The sequence below is a fragment of the Rhea americana genome, unplaced genomic scaffold (genome assembly GCF_003343005.1).
Source record: "Rhea americana isolate MKP2758 unplaced genomic scaffold, rheAme1 scaffold_155, whole genome shotgun sequence".
NCBI lineage: Eukaryota > Metazoa > Chordata > Aves > Rheiformes > Rheidae > Rhea > Rhea americana.
The window spans coordinates 1,515,524-1,528,604 of record NW_028185650.1 but is presented as its reverse complement, the minus strand read 5'-3'; the positions used below and the strand labels follow the sequence as shown (position 1 = coordinate 1,528,604).

The following is a 13,081-nucleotide window of genomic DNA, read 5'->3' as shown; positions in this document are numbered from 1 at the left end:
GACCCTCTGAGCTCTGCCTTTCAGCCAGTTCTCAGTCCACCTCACTGTCCACTCATCTAGCCCATGCTTCCTGAGCTTACCTAGGAGGTGGTTATGGGAGACAGTGTCAAAAGCCTTGCTGAAGTCAAGGTACACAAYGTCCACTGCTCTTACCTCAGCTACCMAGCCAGTCATTCCATCCTAGAAGGCTCTCAGATTGGTTAAGTAGAATTTCCCCTTGGTGAATCCATCCTGACCACTTCTGATCACCTTCTTTTCTTGCATATGCCTGGAGATGACATCCAGAACGAGCTGTTCCATCACCTTTCCAGGGATGGAGGAGTGGCTGACTGGTSTGTAGTTGCCTGGGTCCTCCTTCCTGCCCTTTCTGAAGACTGGAGTGACACTGGCTTTCTTCCAGTCCTCAGGCACCTCTCCAGTTCTCCATGACTGTTCAAAGATGATGGAGAGCAGCCTGGCAACAACATCCAGCTCCCTCAGTACCTGTGGGTGCATCCTWTCAGGGCTCAGGGATTTGCAAATGTCAGGTTTGCCCAGATCTCTAATCCTATCCTCCTCAACCAAAGGAAAGTCTTCCCTTCTCCAGACTTTCTCCYTTGTTTCCAGTCTCTGGGATTCTTGAGGGCTGCCCTTAGCAGTGAAGACTGAAGCAAAGAAGGCATTCAGTAACTCTGCCTCCTCTGTATCCCTTGTCACCAGGGTCCCCACCCCATCCARAAGTGGACCCATATTTTCTCCAGTCCTCCTCTTGCTACTGATGTATTTGAAGAAGCCCTTCCTGTTGTCCTTGACATMCCTTGCCAGACTCAATTCCAACTGGGCCTTAGCCTTCCTCGTTGCATCTCTACATGCTCTGACTGCTTTCCTATAATCCTCCCAAGTAGCCTGTCCCCTCTTCCACATTCTATGTACYTTCCTCTTCTGTTGGAGTTTTGCCAGGCGCTACTTGCTCATCCATGCAGGTCTCCTGCCCCCTTTGCTGGGCTTTCCTTAACATCCATATCCCACCACACTCAGGCTGTGTCTCCGTTTTCCTTTTGGGTAGCCTTGCCACTCTTCCACCTCCTATACGCTTCCCTCTTGCTTTTGAGTTCAGATAGGGGTTTCCTGTTCAGTCATGCTGGCATCCTGCCATGTCTGCTCAAGCTCTTCTACCTTGGTAAGGGCCACATCACCTCTGTTACACTGGCACCACATCTTTCCATCCTGTACATTCGTTTCAAGCTTCTCATATCTGCATTCAGCAATTCTCACCCCAAACTCATTCTCTTCATCCTCTTTTCTACTGCTATCTCTCTGTATGCTTCAAATCTAAAGAATGTAATTTCCAAAACAGTTTCCTTTGTGCTCCTACAAATGCATCCTAAATACCCTCCTTAAACTTGCCGAGAAACAATTATCACTGTGTTCAAGTCCCTCCAGACCAGAGTTTTAACAAATGCTTTCAGAGGCAAAGAAGAGGGAGCAGAAAAGGCAGATATAGGATAAAATACAATGCTAACAGATACAGATAACAGTAGAGAGAGTGCCACCAAAGCAAAAGTCTTTTATAAGGTCATTACTTTTCAAACTATAATCACCCCAAATGATGCCTACATTAAATTTAATTTGGCATAGCTTTAAAAAACATTAATCTCCACAAATTCCAGGTATGATTTATGATTAGAGAGAACAAGACAGTGAACAGCAAAAACTGTTTTTCTACTGCAAATCTTAAATAATTGCAAGAACACTTTTTTAAAAAAAATATTTTTTGACTGGTTAAAACAAAATAATTTCATGCACTCAAACTACAGAGTTATTTCTCAAAAGGAAAAGCACAGTGAACTGGAGACAGTTCAAACCAGTAACAAAGGAAAAGAGCAAATAAAAATATTACTAACAATTAGAGCCAGTACTCAGTGCCACAAAAACTTCAAGCCCACAGGTTTATACCACCTCATCTTTCCGCATAAAGGTTTTTTAAAACAGTCAACTATTTCAAGAACACTAGCAGAGAAATATCAGTATTTCACAGCCTAGTAGAAAATTACTAAACATATTAAAATAGATGCGTTGAGCTATGGAATTTCTGAAACTTGCATGCTGTTGTTTTTTCACTGCCATACCCTACGAAACCCTCCATCCTGAGGGAAACACATCACCTCAAAGGCCATTAAGAGATCACCAGTATTCTCTATAGAAGCTGAGGAGTTACCCTCGAACAATGTTTGAAATCTTCTGTCTGTAATACTCAATTTGGGAAACATGCAAGTTAAAATGTATCATCAAAGGAGGTGAACAACAACCTACTCTCAAAATTTTCCAAAAGGTGAGACACTGATTTGTTCACCATTCTTCAGTATTTAAGGAAAGAAGATGAAACTGAAGARAATGGGACTACTGTTACATATTTCAGACAACTGAGTAGTTTTGTGAATAGTGTCTATATTAGTGTAAGGGACTAACAACACAATTACTGCAATATACTGTAAGTTCATAAATAGGAATACCTGAGGAAGGGCATAACCTGTCAATCTGGTAACACTGTCTAGAATTCATCTARCATTCAACTACAGTCCGCTAGTCACCTGCTCAATTTAAGTCACTTGTAAGGAAAAGAACACAGAACTGGAAGGAAAATAGCACAGAATACTTCCCAGCAATCTGTAACAAATTCAAATAAACAGCAAAAGACTGAAATCCAGAAAAATATTGTGCAACAGAGACACTAAGGAATATATCAAGGGTACTGTCAGTCTGACTGCTTTAGCAGCTAATTTGTCAGGTAAAATTATCAGTTAATATCAAATGTATCTCAATAGTCCCTGTAAGCCAGTCCTGCTGGGAAATTTCTCTTAATTCAGTCTCAAATTTGTCAGTAAGTTTAAAGCACAAGAACCTACGCTCTAGCATACCTTGTCCTGTCTTTAGTTATAACCAATATCTAATGCCTGAGGGAAAGACAGAAAAGCAACCCCAAACTCAGTTTTGTTATGTAACAGTGGTAGAGGACCAGGGAGATTTCATTACAACTTTACCAGACAGCTATCAGAAGCCTTAAAATATGGGATTAATATAAAACAAAGACGAAGCAAAAAAAAAAAAATAGTGATTCAGTCACAGCTTGCTAAAGTCACAGAGACCTGGGACACCAAAAAAGTTCTATTATGAACCGGCTTCCCCCTCCTCCCCCCTAAATCTCCCAGAAATCCATATGCAGAAAAATACTAAAATGATCATGATCAGAGAACAGAGTAGGAACTGTGAGAACCTGGCTCCTTTCCCCTAGCAAAATGGTTTAGAATTGATTTATTTCTCTCTGGATGTAAACCAAGGATATAAAGACCAAAAGGGAAAAGAACTTTCTAAAGTAAAGCAATACTGGCACACAACCAAATGGATATAAACCAGACATGAATAAATTTATGCTACAAAATACAACAAGTAAACAAAAATCATTTCTAATTAGAAGAACAGCAAGGTCTTGAAAGAGTTTCTGGTGTGGGGTAACAAAGCTCACAACCTGTCTAGTTTCAAGAGAGTGCCTCATTGATTTCCAAAACAGCCTGGACGACGTAATCACTTGTTGATTGGATTCAATACCCTACTAAGATTCTTCCCGTTATGCTTTTAACTGGCAATAAATTAAGATTCAAAAGCTCTCCTGAGTCATTACAGAAAAAAAATACCTTAAATCTATGTAACTTCTTTTTGAATGAGTGATCTTAAAGTCTGCTCCCCACCTAACATAAGTATCGAGCAACATATATCTTACAAAAATTTTGAAGCAGAATTTAAAGCACAAACTATGTCTTTTAAAGGAGAAAAAGAATTACACAAAGACATACTCACCACCTTCCATCTTTCTTTGACCAAGATTCCCACACTGAGGATGTCTGGCTGCTCCCCTCCTCCGCTCATTGCAACTTCCTGGCGCGATGGAGCTGCTATGCGAAGTCTACGTCAGAACAAACCATCCAGATCCCAGGAGCGGCTTCCATTTAACCAGAGGCTGCAGAAACACAGAGCAGAATATCAGACCTCAGTGATTAACAGAATGACATGCCTTACAGAAGCAACGATGTTTCTTACTTAGCACGTACCGCATAATGACTTAGGTCAATCACCGCCAAATAACTTCCAATTAACAAAGCTTCTATAATGTACAGAAAACAAATTCAAGTATCTTTTCTCTCTCTCTTTTTTTTTTAATCTGCTCTATCTCAAACCAATGGATCCAATCTCAAAATAATACTAATGACTTAAAAAAAAAAAAAGCTTTCTGAATATACTCTGTCAACAAGAATATGCTGGTAGTTTCAAATTAGTGTAACTSACAATTAAAAGTAGAGTTAAGATTTAATATTATTATCTTAAAAATCTAAACAGCTATTAYATTTATTATAATTAAAATTAATAATTAAATACTAATTGATAGTGATACATAATAGTAGGCTCAAAATATTAACCTCAATCACAAAATAGTTGAAATTTTAATTTATTGCACTGCATAATAATTATTTCATATTTAACAGCTAGTATTAGCTATCATTAAATATGTCTGAAAGTATAATTTCACTGATTTATTTAAGGGTACAATTAGCTAAAAGGGGGGGGAATCTTGTCTTGGATAACTTAATCAGTTTAATTCTTTAATTTCCGGGCTTTGGGTAATCATCTCTAAATCAGATTTTACATAGCAATACAGTGTTTGTATCTTGGAGATCAAACCATCCATAATCACTCCCATTAGTGTCTATTACAACAAATTAAAGCASTATTTCACTTGTTTGCTATGAGCTTTTCTATAAGCACGCTTTTTTGTTACACTCGCGTAATTACTCAAGTGTAGCTCTTCATACAAGCTCTCTTTTCCAATGATAAGAAACTCCCAAAGTGTCCTTGCCTGGATTTGCTTCAATCACTTACTTACAAAATAGCACAAACTAAAAGCTAAAGCCTCTTATCCCTGAACCARCATACAAGTGGTATACAATACTGTATTGTATAAAAATGATAATCAAACAGGGTATATTTCTCCTCTGAAATTTTTAACACAATTATACTCTTGAATTTGGAAAGCATGAGCCATCACAATCTGCCAGAGGAAATAAAGATGTTTTAAGTAACTATCAGACTTCGGTACAAYGACAGAGAATATTTCTATCATATTGAATAGATCAGTTCTAAAATGCTGTGTTGAAAGCTGAGACCCTAACTAGGGATCTGAAATAGAMGGAAAACTACTAAAACCTACCTGTAATTAATTAAAATCTACTTGTTCTAAAATATCACAGAAATAGCATCTAGAAGAAAAAAACCATTTCACTACAGATGGAAAAAAAGGTATCTGTAAACGAGGTAGTTTTATGTCTGGATCTATGCTTTGATACAATTTCTTAATGCAAACAGGAAATGCACAGTTATCATTTCTTAACAATATAATAATTGCAATATATCTGTTCTTACTTTATTATTTAAATTTAAAWTTTATTCAAAAGAAAATTAGAATAAATCTTGAATAAAATAATGAACAGATACTAAAGAAAGTAATAACCTTTCCCTTTTCTTGGAATACGAAAAAAATGCAAAAAATTCCATCTCTTCAAAGGTGTTAAGTCATTTAACTACTTATATGTATATTTCTCATTAGCTAAAGAAAGCACAAAATTAACATTAAGAACACATCTGATTCTGACTCAGACTGTGTTAATAGTCACTAACCAATCAAGAGTCCACTTCTCTACAAGCCAAAAACAAAAACAAAACATGAACTGGTTGCAAATTTAGGATTTCTCCTACTGACATTTATTTGGAGAGAACAAGAAGCTAAAAAATAAAAATGTGCATGTTTACTAATGTTCAATTTGTACAAATTCTCTTCACTCTATGACACAGTTTCTTTAGAAGCTTAAAATCATGTAGGAACTTTGTAAACTCTAAACCCTCTTAACAGCTCTCACCAGGAACAGCTGAGCAAACTGGTTTAGAAATAACCTGAAATTACCAAGGGTTCTCCCTTGGCCCTCCTGCAAACCTACAGTCCCTCCTTGCCCTTTCCTTCCCCATTTTTAAGAGATTTTCCTACAGGTCAATTTTATATGCGTTTTAAGAAAGAAATATGTAATCTTCCAAGGGACCAAAAAAAAAAAGAAAAAAAAACCCACCTTTTTAGTACCCATTTTGCTATCCACTTCTAAATAATGAATACCTACAAGAATATGCAAGTATACCTTAGGATACACTTTTATAAGTAATGAGAAAATCGTAGGGTACCGAACACTCCTGTTACAGTTGTAAATTCTGCCATTTAAATCTACTCCAAACAAATAAGAACTCCCTGGAGAAAAATTAATCTGGTTTAGTTGAGGATCTAAATTTATACCAAATTAGTTAGACTGGGTTAAATCCCTGTAAGAATACATTCATTCAGAATATGTAGCCTTACTTAGTTTAATTCAAATGAATGAAGGGAAACTCAATTAAAATTGTGTATTCTGAGTAAGAGCATCCACACACAGATTTAATCAAGTTGAGCTAAACCAATTTAAATTCTGACAGTGCTAGTAAATCCTCCCCTGTAGATAAGGTCAAAATTCAAAAATAGACCTACAGTGTTAACATTTTAACATTACTAACCACTGACTGTAATTATCAGCCTTTTAAACAGAATTACCATAACATAGTCAAAAACTAAATAGGTCAAAAAGAGAATGAAAGAGCACTAATGAAGGGACAAAGGTCACTACCAAAATAAGATGTTTACAGCTTGTTCGGTGATTTTTCCATTTGCTCAAAATTTTGCCTACCCTTCCACTCTCTCCCAGCTATATCAGGTAAGTGCTGGTCCTCACTAAGTAGTATGTTTATGCATATTTTGAGACTTCAAATACCTCTTCTGTCATCAGATTAGAAAAAATATAATGGAAGAAGCATTTACCTCACTAGAGCAAAATCTAAAACCAGCAAGTATAAGTCTTGCTAAAGCTTTCACATATGAATGAAATTCATACCTCTATTAAAAGTAAATGTTTCATTAAAGCAAATGCGTGAGGAGAACAATTTTATGGTTTTATATCCATACTGCTATCAGTCTTGAAACGATACCTGATTTGATACTTACACTTCAAATTGCAATTTATAGTCAGAGCTCTGATAAACATTTCTGAGTGCTATTCATTCAAGGAGTCTGGACTATACTAAGGGATCGTCAGTAACCAGCACCGAATGCAATGTTACGATACACGCACCCGCACAACCACCCCACKCTTCGAGATTTATCATACAAGCACTATAGCGCTGCAGACAACATCTTCTGGATGGCCAGGATAACACAATCTAATTCCTTGTTAAATCTCTTGTCATCCTATCTCATTATAAAGCAATAAACTGTTTGACATCATCAGTCTCTGGTAGTCAGAAGATCCAAAAGCCCAGGACACATTAAGCAATCGCTCGCGCACAGGAGGCAGAAGTTCTCTCCTGAGCCCCGAGGGAAAGGTGCTGAGCTCCTGAAGCACAACAGTCTACTGCAAGCACTGCGTTACTAAAGAAATGCAAGCTTTATACGAGCATGTTGAGGTTCATTTGGACAATCCTGTTTTCTTCAGGAGCCCAAAGAAAGAAGCCCAAGGATTCAGTCACAGATTTCAAGGCCAGATGACCTCCTCTGATCGTCTAGCCTGAACCTCTGCTCATACAGGCTACCAGGCTTCACCCCCTGAGCAAACTGACGCTTGCACTTCATATGTAAAGCCCCAAGCAATGAAGCGCCCAGTATCTTCTCCAAGAGTATGTTCCAGTAAGTACTTTCCCTCACAGTTAGCAGGACTTGTTTCATTTCAAGGTTTAATCTGCCTAATTTCAGTTTCTCACCACAGGACTTTGTCATACTTTTGGAAGCCAAATTCCATTCCCAATAATTTTACCTCGTATAAGCACCTAAATGCAGGAATCAAATCATTTTTAACCACCTCTAAATTAATAAATTAACCTTTACATCTTCCTTTATAAAGCTTACTTTCTATCCCATGGATCGTTTATGTGGTCCTCCTTTGAACTCCCCCTGCCGGCTTCAAAACTGCCCTGTAGCGTGGATAGCAACCTTGAATCACACTCAATCATACTAACACTTAATATGGAGAAAAGATCGATTTTCTCTTTCGTTGTGATAATAGCCTTATTTCCCTAAYCGAAGCGTAAAGCCATTTTATACTTTTGCTAAATCAGAAGTATATCAGATTATTCACCTATGTGCTTACATTCAGTCACTGTTAGAGAAGAGAATATGATTTTATTTTTTTTATTCACAGTCCACAATAGATTGATTTTCATTGCTTTGACGTGTACTCTAATGTCATCAGCATGGTGGAACAGAAAATCTGTTAGAGTTATTAATGTGTTGCAGTGAATAGATGTCTTGATAGTCCTTATCTAATGACAGGAAATGTATTCTGGTAGGTGCAATTTAAGTTATGATTACCTTCCTTCTTCCAATCCACATAGACCAAAACCACCTTTTTGGAGAAGACTACATTTTCAGATAAAGGACTTTTTGGACAGAGGTATATATGCATTCCACTGGGGGTAAAGCTCAGGACTAAACYGAAACTTCTCTAAATTTTGGAAGATTTGAATTCGGATTGTTTGGACTCCTTTAAATTCTATAGTTCAATAAAATGTTCATAAAAATACAGATATTCCCATTTGTGTTACTGAAATATGGTCACACGTTGCTTTCAATGTAGCAGTTTATCAGCTTACAATGCTGCTAAACAACTTAAGAAAGCTCCAGAGCGTTCTGTATTCCACTSAAGCAAAAGGAACAGTTAATGGAACCTTTCCCTCGCTCATTCAACGGACGAATACTTCAGTCCTGCAGTGCTACTGCAGGTATTAAGGTCATTTTCTGTCCAATTAATTTTTCTTTATAATTCTCCTAAACAAGTAGCAACCATTGCAACAGTAASAGCTCTCATAAAATCATATTATATACTCATCAGCTCATCAGTTCCCCTGCCAGACCAATTTATGTCAAGAAAAGAAAGTGGTAAGATAACAGAATTATCGCAATTAAAGGTGATTAGCCCTCTGGCAAATCTATTTCCAGGTGACAGTTCCTGAAACAATTCAGGCAACATGAGCCCAGACCGTGAGCCTTCCTGTGCCTCAGAAYTGATCCCAGTAAAATATGAATAGTTAAAGCAGAGTTAGCACTTGCATCCCAAATTTAATATCGTACAAATAGCTTTTACTATTTAAAACTCATCTACTCATTTAAACTGCTTTTAACTACATCACCTCCCACAAAAACTTCTTTAATCTAGTGCATCCAAGTATACTAAAAAGATTATATGCTATTAGATGACCACAATGCAAAACTTTCAGAAAATAAGTCAAATTCCCAAAAGCTGACTGTAGATAAGCATGTAAAGACGATCAATGTACTTTGTGTGCATATACATATGCATATGTATGTGTATATATATATAGACCAATATATATGCATTTCTTTAGAAATGCCCCTAAACTGAAACTAAATCTGCTTAACAGCTTTTATAGATGTTTAAAACTAGATCTAAGGTTGAGAAAGTAGCACAGGCGATTTTGACTGAATGTAGATACTGCAAGTTTCAGGACACAGTAAGGACAGAAGATTACCTCTGTTCCACAAAAAGGAAAACACATGTCCTATTTCCTTCCCCATGGAATAAGATCAACATACGGATATTAGAAACTCTCTGCTTATTAGGAATTCCTTCTGGCTGCCCTCAGTTCATTCAAGCATTCAATAAAATAACTAGAATCTACCAAAATTGCTTTCCACTTCTGTACTTTCTACTTTGGGGTAGAAGACAGACTTAAAAGAACAAAGTGAAGCTTAACAAGTCAGTATAAAGGGAAAATCAGGGTAGGAAATTTTCTAACTCCATAGCATTTACAGTGATAGTCCACCAGGCTATGAATCATTGTCGAATTGTAAATTCTAAGGCCCAAAAGAATTTCAAATGCATCTATTTGAACTTCCAAACTATAAAGCTATCTTAAACTTACAATCTGAATATTTTAATTAGATGCTGGGATCCTCAACATCACTGAAAAACCATTATTCAGAGTGTCAGAGAAAAAACTAAGTGCAAGATCCTGACATAAATTTCCAAATGTACTAGCTATGAAGAAAAACTTCAAAAACAAAAAAAGAAAAAGAAAAAAAGAAAAAAGAAAAATCTACTCATAACCATTGCCATTTTAGGTTTTCCTGTCTCAAGTTCTTTGGTGCCAAAATACTCATTGCCTTTTGCAGATTCCAGGTGTGAAAAGCTCCCAAATGTCTTGTCTTGTGCTGCCAAAAAGTCTAGTTCCCCTTCTGGCAACTTCTGCACTTACAGCTATGTTATTACAAAAGYGGCAACATTTTCACAGTTTGAAGACAAAGTTAAATACATAACATTTAGTTTCAAAGTAACAGCCTTATTTTAAAACCATGTATTTCATGCTACCACACTATTTCCAATTTGCAGCAGATTTCAGCACCAAAATGTTTCAAAACCCAAGTGAAGCAAAGTCTATGGAAGGAGTATAGTACCTTCTACTAAACTAGCAGASAAAGATGGCAAGAACATAGAAGTTTTAAGGACAGAAACCCTTCTTCAAGTCTCAGAACAACCCTAAAATTAAACTTAAACTTGAAAGCAATTGCACTAAACTTCATTACACTTGATTACAGTTTCTTGATTATACTGGCTGGGATAAAAGGTAGTTCATACCTTGCAATAAGGAAAAGGGAGCACTAGGGAGAGTGTGAGAGAAGGGGTAGATTTAGGGTTGTGGTTCCTTTGAGAAACACRGGATGTAACTTATTAGCTATGGAAAATCAGAAATTTTCGGTTTAGGAGAATTATAATGTATCACAAAACAAAAACTATTCAATTTAAGATATTCTTACCACTGTATTTTTCAGCTGAGTTAGTTAATTTCCTAATTCAATTTGTCACACAATTGTACAATGACATATGTCAGAACAAGGGAAAGAATGGAAGTCAGCTTCTGGGGACAGGGAAAAGCCTGGACTATTTCTGTAGCGCTTTCAACTTTAATTGCTTGTTGAACTACAACCGCAGAGGTGAAGTCTTTAAAGCTGGAAAAAGTAGAAATTTAACCCTGGATGAGAGGTAAACTTCATTTMACATAACACTAAAATATTCTCAATTCTTTCATAACTCAAGGTGAGTTCCAAAACAAAAACACATATATGAAACATTATTATTTGCCAAAAATCCACAATGAAAAAAACCGAAGTCTCACTTATTAAAAATAAAGCCACACTGCTGTGTCTTAGATCCACTGTAACTGTTGTGATATATAAAACAAACCTGAATGGAACTATAAGAGATTTTTTCTACATTAACAGACCTTTAACTGYCATGAAAGTCATCTTCAAATAAACTGTATCTCTAATTTCTTACATGAAGTAAAAATTATTTTTAAGCACAYAAATGGAAAGTCAGTTCTGGAACTACCTGAATTATACAGTGTTACAATAATTATTTTTAGAGATCTTTGTAAAATCTGCAATGTAGAATTTAAATGATATTGAAGTATGGTTTGAATATTGATACAAGGACAGCTTCAAATCAAACAATGTATTTTGAATGGTGACACAGTAATATGACAATATCAACCTATTCAGAGTTAGGATCATCAGTGAAATAAAAACCCTTGATTCTGATATTCTGAAGTGTTGGTATAGTCATTATCTTCCTGGGATACACTTAGCACATGCTTAGAATAATACATTACCACAAATATTGCTAACTTTAGATACCAATGAATAACACACATTGATCTTTTCAGATGCTCCAAAGTGTAGCCCTTTCCACTATTACTATCTCTTTATTTCTATTATGTGATAAATCAATGTACTCAGTAAAGAAATACAACATCCAACCCAAKCAAATAAAGCCCAACCACAGCAGGCAAAAAGGCAAACAACATACTGCTCTGAAGAATTTCTTCCAAAGCTTACCCTTATTGTTGGCCATAGACATGTAGCAATTTACAGAGGAAAAATTGCTGCAAAGGACTGCGTGCAAAAACAATGCAAGGCCACATATACAGCTAATTTCTACGAACTTCTGATYGCTAAATCTAATCAAGGAAAGTTCAAGGTAAACTCTAAATGTAAAACTCTATTTTAATTTTCTTGAAAATACAAAAATTCAGAGAAACTCTGATGAGATGATCAGACAGATGAGCTGAGATCAGCAAAATGCTATCTGTGCAGAATGCAAATAACCAACAAGGCTGACAATGGTAGACAAACAGCCCAGCTGGTGGACCAGAAGACTATATTCGTTGTACTGTGCCCAGTCTGTCGTACCATGCATGAAGTGATCTGGACCTCGGTAACACCGGCTGAGAATCCCCTCCCTATTTCAGCTGATAAAACACATCACAGAATTAATTTTTTTCCAGTAATTTTAACTCATATGCAGTGAATAAGGCCTGATAGTTTGCCAAGCTGAAAAACAGAGTAAWTTTTTTCCCCTATAATGTCTAATCACTTAGTATCCTTATCTTAAGTTGGAATCTGTTGCAGTAGTTGTGATAAAGAGAGACTATTGGCCGTGCACACGTCAATCTCCTTAAATACCTGAAGACAGTAGTTCTYCTTTTTTGCCAATGTGTGAAATGAGACCAGTAACTGCTACAGCAAGCAAGGTGACTCCAAAAGAGCCTAGCTGRCAGCAAGATGGAATCTGAGTGAGCCCACGCAGTACAGGAGGTCTGCCAACCCACGACAGGCTCTGGCCTCCTTGATGAGGGCAATGCACAGTGCCATCCTGCCACACAATGCAGCAATCCCTGAAAGAGTTAAGGAGGAAAGATGCACCATCACATTATGATTTATACAGGAGACGCCCCAGAATATCCAAGGAGAATTGTACTTCCCAGCAGTGYATCAACAGTGCTAGAGAAGTTAGGCAGAAAGTGAATACTAAAAAACATAGAGGGAAAGAAGCACTCCAGTGCAGACCCCTCATACCAAGACTAATTCAGTATTCATGTCAGTACTACCAAGACAACTAGGAGGAGACAG

At 36.8% G+C, this 13,081-nt stretch overlaps 1 protein-coding gene across 2 annotated transcripts in view; it reads right to left on the bottom strand.

Moving 5' to 3' along the window:
• Window positions 1–13,081, bottom strand: part of TTBK2 (tau tubulin kinase 2) — a 105,602-nt gene that overhangs the window by 76,146 nt on the left and 16,375 nt on the right. For both annotated transcript variants that reach the window (XM_085299859.1, XM_085299860.1), the window contains exon 2: window positions 3,835–3,994. In XM_085299859.1, the coding sequence (XP_085155985.1) occupies window positions 3,835–3,903 (69 nt within the window). In that variant the 5' untranslated portion in view covers window positions 3,904–3,994. The remainder of the gene's footprint in view (window positions 1–3,834; window positions 3,995–13,081) is intronic.